Source organism: Alosa pseudoharengus, unplaced genomic scaffold, assembly GCF_046254945.1.
Source record: "Alosa pseudoharengus isolate Yale_2024_CS ecotype anadromous, Long Island Sound unplaced genomic scaffold, YU_APseudo_1.1 YU_APseudo_1.1_scf_13, whole genome shotgun sequence".
In the NCBI taxonomy this organism is placed as follows: domain Eukaryota; kingdom Metazoa; phylum Chordata; class Actinopteri; order Clupeiformes; family Clupeidae; genus Alosa; species Alosa pseudoharengus.
In genome coordinates this window covers 36,114,766-36,127,053 of record NW_027468598.1, presented here as the reverse complement: position 1 = coordinate 36,127,053, position 12,288 = coordinate 36,114,766, and the positions used below count along the sequence as shown (strand labels likewise).

The window sequence follows — 12,288 nt, the reverse complement described above, 5'->3', positions numbered from 1 at the left end:
AGTCAGTAGTGTTTCGTCATCCGGTTGCCAACTCTGCCAGTCAGAGGAGAGGGGAAGGGGATACACCGCTCTACAGTAATTTGAAAGTGATTGTAGTACCCGTTTTGGCCACAATCTTACATATGTTTCCTTTAAACTATCCACCTATTTAACTGTTCAGTCATTCCAACTATTAAACCTCATCTACCTAGCAACCAATATAGCAACCATGTCAAATACCCTAGTAACAGCCTAGCAACCAATGAGTTTTAACCTAGCAACCAGCATAGCAACCACCACAACTAACCTAGCAACAGCCTAGCAGCCACCTCAAGTACCCTAGCAACAGCATAGCAACCATGTCAAATACCTTAGCAACAGCCTATCAACCATGTCAAATACCCAGGCAACAGCCTAGCAACCACTTCCACAGTTACAACCTAGCAACCATTATAGCAACCAATGAATTTAACCTAGCAACCAGCATAGCAACCACCACAACTAACCTAGCAACAGCCTAGCAACCACCTCAAGTACCATAGCAACAGCCTAGTAACCATGTCAAATACCCTAGCAACAGCCTAGCTACCACTTCCACAGTTACAACCTAGCAACCAATATAGCAACTAATGAGTTTAACCTAGCACTAGCCTAGCAACCACCACAACTTCAACCTAGCAACCACCATAGCAACCAACAGGATTACCTAAGCAACCAGCATAACAACCACTTAATTTGGCATAACAACCAACATATGTACCCTAGCAACACTATTGCAACTATATCTGCATTATTTGTTTTTTCTCTGTATGATATTTTACATCATATTTTTTGCATTTTCATGCACTGTATTTCCTTTAGGAAATGCTTTTCTAGTTCTTCTTCCGACCAAATTCAACGTTTAATGCGACTGAAACCGCTGAACCGTCTGACCTCATTCAAAGACTCCTACAAAGCTCTTGTAACGGACAATCGTACAATGTATTTTTCATATTTGTGAACTTCATACTTTTTGAGATATTTAAGATAAAAGAGCAAGAAATTCCCATAGAGTTAACATTGACCACCGTGGCGGCAACTTTTAGCATTATGACGTGACCGGCAGCTGAAAGCAATCAACCACCACAATCTTTCTCCCACTGGAGCTGTGAATCTTCTGAACGGTTTGGACGTTTTCGCCTGCCGTGATACTTTACTTACTCGTAAAACTCTCCTTCAGAGGCACATTTCTCTAATTACAGACAAGGAACGTATTTCCAGCATGGTCCTTGGTGTTGAACACATAAAACAAATAGGAACAGACAATACTCAGACTGGGGGGTGAGGGACATAACATTAACAGATAACGTTAATGTTAGTGAAATAGTTAACGTTAACACCTTGTTACGTTGATATTTATTATGTAAGGTTGGCTCCCAGCTAAGCACTAACATTAGGCTACATTTGTTCATTAGGCAGCAGCATTTTAACTAGAACGTTTAAACTCTGGTTCTATTTAACATTAGGTCACTTTCCACAGGTGTATAGAATCAAGGGTAACACTTTACTTGACGGGTGAGTTCATAACACATTCATAGCAGCTGTCATAAACTGCACATAAAGTTTCATGAGACATGACTTAACATTCATACCAAACCTTTCATGAATGTGGAAGACAGAACGACGAGAGCTTGTCAAAATAAAAGTCCAAAGTCGCAAAGCAGCATTGCTGTTTTTGGTCCAAACCTCTTACCTGATCATGTCACATCTGAGTCAATGGGCTACTCCAGTGCCAAAAAGACAGAACATGGTCAAGCAAATCATTTTTGTTTCATAAAAATATATTTGTTTTATGATGTAACCTTTGCAGATGATTTCTCATCTTTTGCTACAGGGAGTGTCCAACCGTTCCAGGTTACACAAATACGGGTCAGCTGAATGTAGGCTAGTTTACTTCCCAGTGTTAAACTCAGTGATTACAAATACTTCACAACTTGTATAGTAAAGTGACATTTGATGTAGACTTCATAAGATATTCATGAAATATTTACATGTACATTTACATATTTAGCCACATTCATGAAAGGTTTGGTATGAATGTTGAGTCATGTCTCATGAAACAGTCATGAATGCTTTATGTGAAGTTTATGACAGCTGCTATGAATGTGCTATGAACTCGCCCGTCAAGTAAAGTGTTACTAAATCAAGCACCTAGAATAGATTATGAATGCAGACTGCATGGTGCTTGATTATACTGTGTGAAGGGACCTGATGAAACCCATCATGGGTTTCATTCATGGCATGAATACTCTTTGTTGATGGCCATAACGTTATACTGTAGCTTCTACCTTTCACATTTTAGTTAAAGCTAACAAATATGCTCCTGTTTTTATTTTACCAAATATTTAACGTTGTACACCGCTTGTTTGTGTAAATAGGCCAGGGCCCAGTTCCCCGAAAGCATCTTAAGCCTAAGAGCGTCGTAAAGTCCCTCTTACGAAGGTCTTAAGATTTGCCGACTGTTTCCCGAAACCATCGTAGTTCAAGAGCGTCGTGAAAACACTCGTAGATCTACGAGTGCTCCAGAGTTCTCGTTACCGGCTAAGAGCGTACTTCTCACTGAGGTCACCAACAGGACATACAGAGGAATTACAACTTAGAATACATAATCCAACTTACGTTCCCATTCTTTATTGTGTTTACCTGTGATGAATAAGATTTTAGCGTGCAAAATAGCATAGCCTACATTTAATGTGATGAAAAGCGGACAAAAATGCAATCAAGTTATGAAACGAGACGTTGCCAGAATAGTTTGCCATTATCTTTGCTAAGTGAAGGCTATATTTTATTAGGCCTATGAGGTAAAAAGCAGAGAAAGCAACATGTGGTTTAGTCTGTAGCCTACTGCATCAAAATCTAAGCCTACACATTTCCTCACTTTCTTACTCGACTTCTTTCTTATCTTCAAACGTGTTCTTAAGTGACACCGCGAAAAAATATTGCATGCATGGTGCAACAATCTAATCTTAAATAATTACAATTATTTATGTCTGTGTGTTGTATATAACCTACTTGGGATGCTTACATGCAGATGTCAAAGTGTTTCTATTTTCGTATTGATGTGAATTAATGTGTAGATCCGAAGTTTAAACGGTAGGCCTATAGCTGTGACGTACAGTCACCTGACATCACCGTCAAATTAGAGGAAATTTCAGAACTATTAACGTGGACAGCTCCCCTTAAGAGCATCTTAAGAGCAGTGCACGCACGTTCACGCTACGAGCATGTTCGGGAAACAGTCGGAAAAACCAAATGAACGATCGTAAGATGAATCGCAGAAAACCCTCGTAAGAGCGTGTCTCCGTCGTTATCGGGAAACTGGGCCCAGGCTACGTTTTCATTCTACGCTGTTGATTCTTATGTAGCCTAAGTAAACACTATCACGGTATGCTCAGTGGCGCAAAAAGTGGGTATGCGCTATATGCGGCGTATATGGGCGCAGCACCATGGGGGCGCCAAAGCGATAGTAAAAATAATAATAATAATAATAATAACTAGAAATGCAATTCCAAGGAATTACCAGTGCATGAAAATGCTAAAGTTGTGATGTAAAATATCATGTATAGTTAAAATAGATAATACAGAGATGGTTACTACGGTGATGCTAGGATAGACATGGTGGCTGCATAGCTTAATAAAAGTTGATAGTTTAAAAGTAGACTGTTTAAAAGCTGAATGTAGATAGTTTAAAAGTTGTTGATAGCCAGTAGATAGTTTAAAAGTTGTTGATAGACAACTAGTTTAATAGATAGTTTAAAAGTAGACCGTTTAAAAGTTGAAGGTAAATAGTTTAAAAGTTGTTAACAGACTGGAAGTTTAATGAATGTTGATATTCAAATAGTTTAATGGCTGTGTATAGGTAGATATTTGACGATAATTGAAAGTTGGAATGGTTCTATAGTTTGCTAACAGTTATGCTAAGATTTTTAACTATGCTAACCATGCTACTTAGCTAATGTTTTATAGCAGTGCTAGCAATGCTAACATGCTAACCATGTTACTTAGCTAACTTAGCTAACGTTTTCTAGCAGTTTAATGAATGTTGATTTTCAAATAGTTTAATGGCTGTGTATAAGTAGATATTTGACGATAACTGAAAGTTGGAATGGCTCTAATGTTTGCTAGCAGTTATGCTAAGATTTTTAACTATGCTAACCATGCTACTTAGCTAATGTTTTATAGCAGTGCTAGCAATGCTAACTATGATAACCATGGTACTTAGCTAACATGCTAACCATGTTACTTAGCTAACTTAGCTCACATTTTCTAGCAGTTTAATGAATGTTGATATTCAAATAGTTTAATGGCTGTGTATAAGTAGATATTTGACGATAACTGAAAGTTGGAATGGCTCTAATGTTTTCTAGCAGTTATGCTAAGATTTTTAACTATGCTAACCATGTTACTTAGCTAATGTTATATAGCAGTGCTAGCAATGCTAACATGCTAACCATGTAACTTAGCTAACGTTTTCTAGCAGTATACCAGTAGCTTGATGGTGCAACAATTGTATTGTACTCTACCTTTTTTAATTGTCCTGGAATTGTTGAGAATTGTTTAAAAAGCTTAAACTGTTTACCATGGTATTAGTTAGGTAGGTTAGTTAGGTTAGAAATGTGTCGGCCTAATGTAATGTAACAACTTCACTTAAATAAATAAGCTGTATTGAACAATTGTACAATTGCAGACATTCCTTGTATTGTTTTGGTATAACTGTTAAACTTGCTTGCTTTTGTCTTTTAGGTTCCAGACTAGACCAGTGGTGATGACCATATGACATTGCGTGTGTGCCTGTCTGTGCACACCTTTCAACCATACTGTACATCTCTGACAATGTTGCAACATACCTACTACCATACATTCTTACAAACAGTGTTGGGAGTAATGCGTTACAAAAGTAATGTAATTACTGTAATATATTGCTGTTTGCGGTAACGCGGTAATGTAAGGCATTACAAAAAGAAAATTGGGTAATATTTACTCGGTACAAACTTCAGTAACGCGCGTTACAATGCATTTTAAGCCAAAATTAAGCGCTTGTTTTGTTTTGATACATATTCGCAAACACCACTGCGAGAACAACAGACGAGAAAAAATGCGTGCAAAATAGTAGAAGGTATCTCCTGATACTGGTTGAAGATGACTGTGGCTGCAGCAGACTCAAAGTCGGACTCTATTTGCGGGATGGACATAAGCCTACGCTCATTATTTTTAGCTTGTCAGAGGCAAGGATATGAAGAACATAATAGTTAGTGCACTTTGTGTGCGAAACCGAAAGATCTCACCTCGCGAAATAGCACAAGTCATTTAATGAAACATCTAAAGTGGTGCCACGCTAATCTTTTTTATTCTTGATAAAACACAAACTATGTTCTTCCAGTGCATGTCAGCTTTGAGCTGTGAACTTGAATTAAAGAGAATAAAGGGATAGAAATGCAGAAAAAGATTGTGTTGCCTGGCAGTGCCACCGCTCCCACCACGCGCATCACGCACTTTGCGGAGGGCACCAAAGGACAGAGGGGGCACCCAAATGTACCAATGAATAGTAGCTTTACTGCAAACTGCGTTTCACTCTTCATCAATAACGTTTACAATGTCAGAATGCACTAACACCATGGTACATGGAAGTTTGATACTTTTTGGGTTCTCTCAATCTCCACCACGTAGTAGAATGGAATTGGTGGGTCTTCAATAATTCGTTTTCCAAGCATTTAGGCTACATGAAGCACATGATATGCCAAGTCGACAAAAAAATCCATTCAGATAGCTAGGTGGATACCAGGCTCATAATTCATTTTTATTTGCAAAACGAAATGTGAAGCAACATGTCATTGCATACTTTCCAAAGCAATGAAGGCTGCTTAAAACAACTTAACATTGTGCATATTATTGTTAATATTGTGCTATCAATGTAACTCAACAAACAAGGCTTGTAAACAAGAGCTGGCAAAAGGGCATTATGAGAACGTAAAGATCAATGCTCTTAAAGTGACCGTGCACCATTTATAAGAAAACAGCATTTCTTCAGAAATTAATGTTAAAAAACACACAGTAATGGTCTGTATAATAGGCCTTTTATTTTACTTTAGGTGTTTGAGTTATCATTGAAATGTCACTCACTCAAAGCCACTCACTTAGGGCACCGAAATGGCCAGTAGGCCACCATCTTGACATGTCTTTATTAAGCTTTGATTTACAATAGGCTCTCTATTGAGCAGGCCTAGGCCTTATTTATATCACAATTTACCAGACTTTGACCTTTTGTTGGTTTTTAACAAAATTCTGACTATGATTGTTCCTTGTTTTGAATCATGAGCACTGCGCCTATTGCATTCTTACTGTATGTTGTTAGCCTTAAGCCTAGCTCAGTCATTATGCTATACCACATCTCCCTCCATTGGAAGAGCAATGAGCTGCATTGAGCGTAATAAACTGCATTTAGAATGGCAAATCCATATTTCTAGATATTTTGGTGAAAGTAACTTAAAAGTAATGCAATAGTAGTGTAATGCCTTACAATTCAGAGACAGTAATATTATAATGTAACAAATTACTTTGAAATGACAATAATAAGTAATGCATAGTACATTACGATTTTGAAGTAACTTGCCCAACACTGCTTACAAACATGTTACCATATCTCATCATATCTGTGCACATACCATTTAACCATACTGAGACGTATCTGAGATCTACACTGAGACATTCTGAGAACTATATTGTTGTGTGAGGACTACTAATTAACTATATGGAACTTGTATACCTGTGAATCATATTTGTCAACCATTCATACCTTTGAATCATACCTGTGCTGTAACATCTGTGAAACTTAGTTATGCTGTTAGACCTCTGTTTTTAGACCTGAGCTGTGCTGTGTGAAAATTAAGATTCTAACCTAAGTTCTGTCTAAAACTGATCATCCGAAGGGCTGACTTTTATTCTTCAGTATATCACCATCAAATTTGACCTATTACCATTAACTGAGGCCTCTAGCTGTTGCTGCCAGTTCAGAATACTGATAACTGATAGATCTGTCTTAGGATAATATGATTGGCATCATCAAGTTCTGTAAGAATGCAAATTCAGTAGACATCTGGTTTCTCCCATATCATTATTGGTTAACTTTCAAATTGGTTTCAACAACTTTGATTTTTTTTTACTTCAAGCTTGCATTGGTGTGTTCATTAGTGTGTTCTGAGTATCATTCTGCTGTTTCTGCAGTACTGTATTAAAACAAAGAATGTTGATCAATATTGAATTAACCATTTATTTGTACTGACTGCCATATACTCTAAGCTAACATCTAACCAAGGAAGTGGTTTTCAAGAATACTGTAAGTCTATGTAATCTGAATAATCATACTGTAATTAATGTTATACACAGCAGTTTTTTGCTTTTACATGCAACGGTAATTCTCTGGAATTACATTTTCTAGTTATTTTTATTTTTTCACTGACCAAATGAATTCACTGTGATAGAGACGATCATTCAACCGGACAGGTCTGAACAGCAGCTAATTTGATCCAATTTAGAAGACTAGATACTATACTAGAATGTGCATTTCCCCCTAGATAAAGTATGGAGCTGGGTAGTTCGCATCAGAAGATGGACAGAGAAGCAAACAGACAGGCAAGCAGACAGACAAACAGGCAGACAGACAGACAGACAGATAGACAGTCAGGCAGATAGACAGAGAAGCAGACAGACAGGCAAGCAGACAGACAGACAGATACAGTAGACAGTCAGTCAGGCAGATACTGTAGACAGAAACAGACTCTCAACATGAGTCATCATGTGGGATATACTGTAGCAGTGAGGGGAGTTACCCACCAGACCATAGTGCTGCCTCTCAAAGATGAAGCGTGATAAGGAGGGCAGGAGCCAGGCGAGGCCAGGCGAGTCGTGCACAGCGGGGGCTCTGAGTTCTAAAGCTAATGGAGCATTGCCGTGTCGTTGTGGGTGACAGGGCCCGTGTGAGAAAGCATGAGGGGGCTGCAGTTCTGCTTTGACAGCAAAGGCCTGGCAGAGCGCTAAAGAAAGCCTGTCTGGGGCAACAGCAAAGGCCTGGCAGAGCGCTACAGAAAGCCTGTCTGGGGCAACAGTCTGCCAGGGCCTCTGCACCATGGTAAACAGAGCACTGAGATAGGGCAAATTGGCCCTGGACCACTGTTAGTCTACTGCCCAACTCATTTGCCCCCCACCACCCATACCCACCTAACTATAACACCCACACCCACCTACCCACAACACCCATACCCACCTACCCACAACACCCATACTCACCTACCCAAAGCAACCACACTCACAACACCCATACCCACCTACCCATAACACCCAAACCCACAACACCCATACCCACAACACCCATACCCACCTACCCACAACACCCATACCCACAACACCCATACCCACCTACCCACAACACCCATACCCACCTAACCACAGCACCCATACCCACCTACAACACCCATAATCACCTAACCACAACTCACTCTCTTATGCAGCCCTTGCCACTTCATCTACTAAACCCCTCTTCTACTGCACTTTTTACCCCCCCATAAATGCACAAATAGGCTGACACCAGACATAATTTCACTGCATTTCTTACTTCCAGTAACTATATGCATGTGACAATAAACTTCCTTGTATCCACAACTCACTCAACCATCTCAGTGTACTTGCACTTGTGAGAGAAACAGGAGACGATAATCACAAAACTAGATATGACTGACTCATGAAAGATCTCAAATAACTCCTATGATGTATAATATAAAATGTTTGTGTTTGCAGTCTGTATCAGGCTGTAATCAGACAATCCTCTCTCTTTTATCCTCTCTCTCTTCTTCCCTTCCCTGGACATCTTATCAGCAGCCTGGCTGCTGTGGATCATCCTCAAATGCTGACCTTTGACCTACCGGTAATACCCTACTGACAGAGTTCATGACCCCAGGGGAAGAGGGCAGGGGGGGGGGTCAGCAGAGGGTCATGCAGTGTCTGCACAGCGAGAGACGGGCACTTACTCCACAGACACAACCACCGCATTGAGCTCCGTCACCATCTGACGAGCCAAGAGGTCGTAGGGACTCATTCCTGAGAGAGCGAGAGAGAGAGAGAGAGAGAGAGAGAGAGAGAAGAAATACACACACATGAGTATAATGGACATATACACACAGGCATACTTTCACTTCAAACTCGCACATATACAATGGAAACACACACACACACACACACACACACACACACACACACACACACGCACAGACACCCAGACCGGAGGATGAGAGAGAGAATTGATAAGAGTGATTGGTAAGATGTTGACACCACACTATATCTATGCACACTGTGTTGTGCCGGACCGGACTGTCTGGGCTGCCCTCTGCTGATGTCACAATGGCCACACAGAGGGTGCATGTCAGCCGGACAGAACAAGAGGGACATGCACGGTCACAACCTCGCAGCTGCTGTTACGCCAGCCATGGCCGCAACCCAACCACTTTACAGGACAAGAATGGCATCACTCAGGGAAAAGCTAAAGGTTGCAGATGGAAAATGATTATTTCAACAACAACAACAACAACAATATAAAAGTACACATAACAGGCGTCAGTGTAGTGACTGTGTCAGTATCAGACATAACAGGCGTCAGTGTAGTAACTGTGTCAGTAGCCAATGCTGTCTATGAAAATGTCAAGAGGCATCCATCAAAACGCTATAAACTACAAAGGCCATCGTAATGTAGAGTCCTAATGTGTTATACCAGGGGCAAAGTTTCATTTCATAGCAGTGGCCTATTGTAAAGAACTTGGAGTCCTTGTAATTAAAATCCAATTCCAGCTCTGCTGATACGCTGGAGAAAGGCACTCATCTCTTTCTAATGTGATTTAGCATAGCCGGCAGTTAGTACATCATCAGATATGCAAGCAAGAATAATGCTGCATAATTAAATGCAAACTAAAATAATCTAAAATATATTGCTGGCTGCGTATGAGATCACCTTCTGGCTTTGTTGCGGATCAATCTACGTTATAAACAGTAATAAAATGATGCGCATGAAGACTCCATCAATCAGCCAACAGTGTAATCAAACTGTGACTAACACAATCCAGCCATGTTTTGAAAAGTTCTGTTTCTTTTACATAGTTGTAGCCCTGGCTGGCCTTTTTTAATGAGCACTAACTCGAACCACATGCTGTAAGTCTGAAACAGAAAGAATGACTTTGGTGCAAAAGCACTGTGTATAACATAAAGTACCTCAATTACACAATTCTGTCACAGTTCTGTGATGCTATTTGTTTCTTACTGCAGTACAGGGCCAATAATGATTCGAGGAAACATGATGTCAGGGGTCAGGGGTCGTTATCTGTTTACTCCAAAGACCTTGTCTGGATAACTGACCAATAAACACACAGACACAATCACGCAATCTCTCAATCTCTTTCTCTCTCTCTCTCTCTCTCTCAGTGTCTTTGAAAACAACACTGTATTCTAATTTCTAACAGGAATAACTCACATTAAGGCCCCTCTGATGTCTACTGTAATGTGTTAAGCTATTTTATTGCTAGAATGGCCTGAGGCTTTAAATGCCCATTATGTAATAACTGACCATTGCATATTCATGTAGTATACAGTATAGTCGTGTTTGGGTGTTATTGCATAATCATGTAATATACAGTATAGTCGTGTTTAGGTGTTATTGCATATTCATGTGATATACAGTATAGTAGTGTTTGGGTGTTATAGCATAATCATGTAATATACAGTATAGTAGTGTTTGGGTGTTATTGCATAATCATGTAATATACAGTATAGTCGTGTTTGGGTGTTATTGCATAGTCATGTAATATACGGTATAGTTGTGTTTGGGTGTTATTGCATAGTCATGTAATATACAGTATAGTGGTGTTTGGGTGTTATTGCATAATCATGTAATATACAGTATAGTGGCGTTTGGGTGTTATTGCATATTCATGTAATATACAGTAGTGTTTGGCTGTTTTTTTATTTCTGGCTAAGAGGTTACTATTTGCTCATGCAGTTACCCCTACATCTATGTCTCATGGGAATAAGCTTAGGACTGGACTCTGCACCTCTACCTCCTTATGTCTACATGCAAAGTGTAGTCGTAGCTTGCACATGCAAACAAACATCTCCACCATGTTTTGTTCCCTCATGCAAACCTTTCTTAAGAACTGTCAAACTTGTCAATGTAAAGTTTTAAACACGATATACTGTATGCAAAAGGGCATACCCTACATACGGTATATGCCATTACTACAGATCTAGGAGTATTCCAATGTACTCTCCCAAACAAAACACTACAGTCTGCACCAGCGTTGGTGCCAGTGTGTTTGTGTGTTAGTGGGCTAAGGCTGGACATGAAGGAGCCACTTGTGTGTATGTTAGCGCTAGTGTGTGTGTGTGTGTTAGCATGACAGGGATGGCCATGAAGGAGCCACTGGAGTGTATGTTAGCGAAAGTTTGTTTGTGTGCTAGTGTGTTAGTTAGTGTGTGTGTGTGTGTGTTAGTATGACAGGGATGGCCATGAAGGAGCCACTGTGTGTATGTTAGTGCCAGTGTGTTTGTATAAGTATATATACTCTTTTGATCCGTGAGGGAAATTTGGTCTCTGCATTTATCCCAATCCGTGAATTAGTGAAACACACTCAGCACACAGTGAACACACAGTGAGGTGAAGCACACACTAATCCCGGCGCAGTGAGCTGCCTGCTACAACAGCGGTGCTCGGGGAGCAGTGAGGGGTTAGGTGCCTTGCTCAAGGGCACTTCAGCCGTGCCTACTGGTCTGGGTTCGAACCGGCAACCCTCCGGTTACAAGTCCGAAAGCGCTAACCAGTAGGCCACGGCTGCCCCTAATGTTAGTATGACAGGGATGGACGTAAGGGACCCACTGGAGCTTCCCAGGCACCACCCTCCTCCGTGGATGTAGACGACGGCTCTCCTGAGCTCCGCTCCACTGCTCTCGTGCTCTGCCGGCTGGTACAGCACCACCTCCACCCCGTCGAAGCGCTCCTCAGTGACCAGCACTCGCGCGTCCGACAGGGGCACCACCGCCTCCGCGAAGGTGATGAACATCATCACCCCCATGTAGTCCCGCAGGCCCAGCAACTCACTGAAGTCTGCCTGGGGATGGAGAGACACAGAGAGAGAGAGAGAGAGAGTGTATGAAAGAGTGAGTGAGTGAGAGAGAAACAGACAGAGAAAGAGAGAGAGAGAGAGAGAGAGAGAGAGAGAGTGAGTGAGAGAGAGTGTA

The 12,288-nt window shown here is 40.7% G+C and overlaps 1 protein-coding gene across 1 annotated transcript in view; it reads right to left on the bottom strand.

Annotated features, from left to right (window-relative positions):
* Positions 1-12,288, bottom strand: part of aadac (arylacetamide deacetylase) — a 35,030-nt gene that overhangs the window by 20,986 nt on the left and 1,756 nt on the right. The window contains exons 2-3 of the mRNA XM_076282965.1: positions 11,927-12,158; positions 9,039-9,108 (exon numbers count right to left, since the gene is read on the bottom strand). Of these exons, the coding sequence (XP_076139080.1) occupies positions 9,039-9,108; positions 11,927-12,158 (302 nt within the window). The remainder of the gene's footprint in view (positions 1-9,038; positions 9,109-11,926; positions 12,159-12,288) is intronic.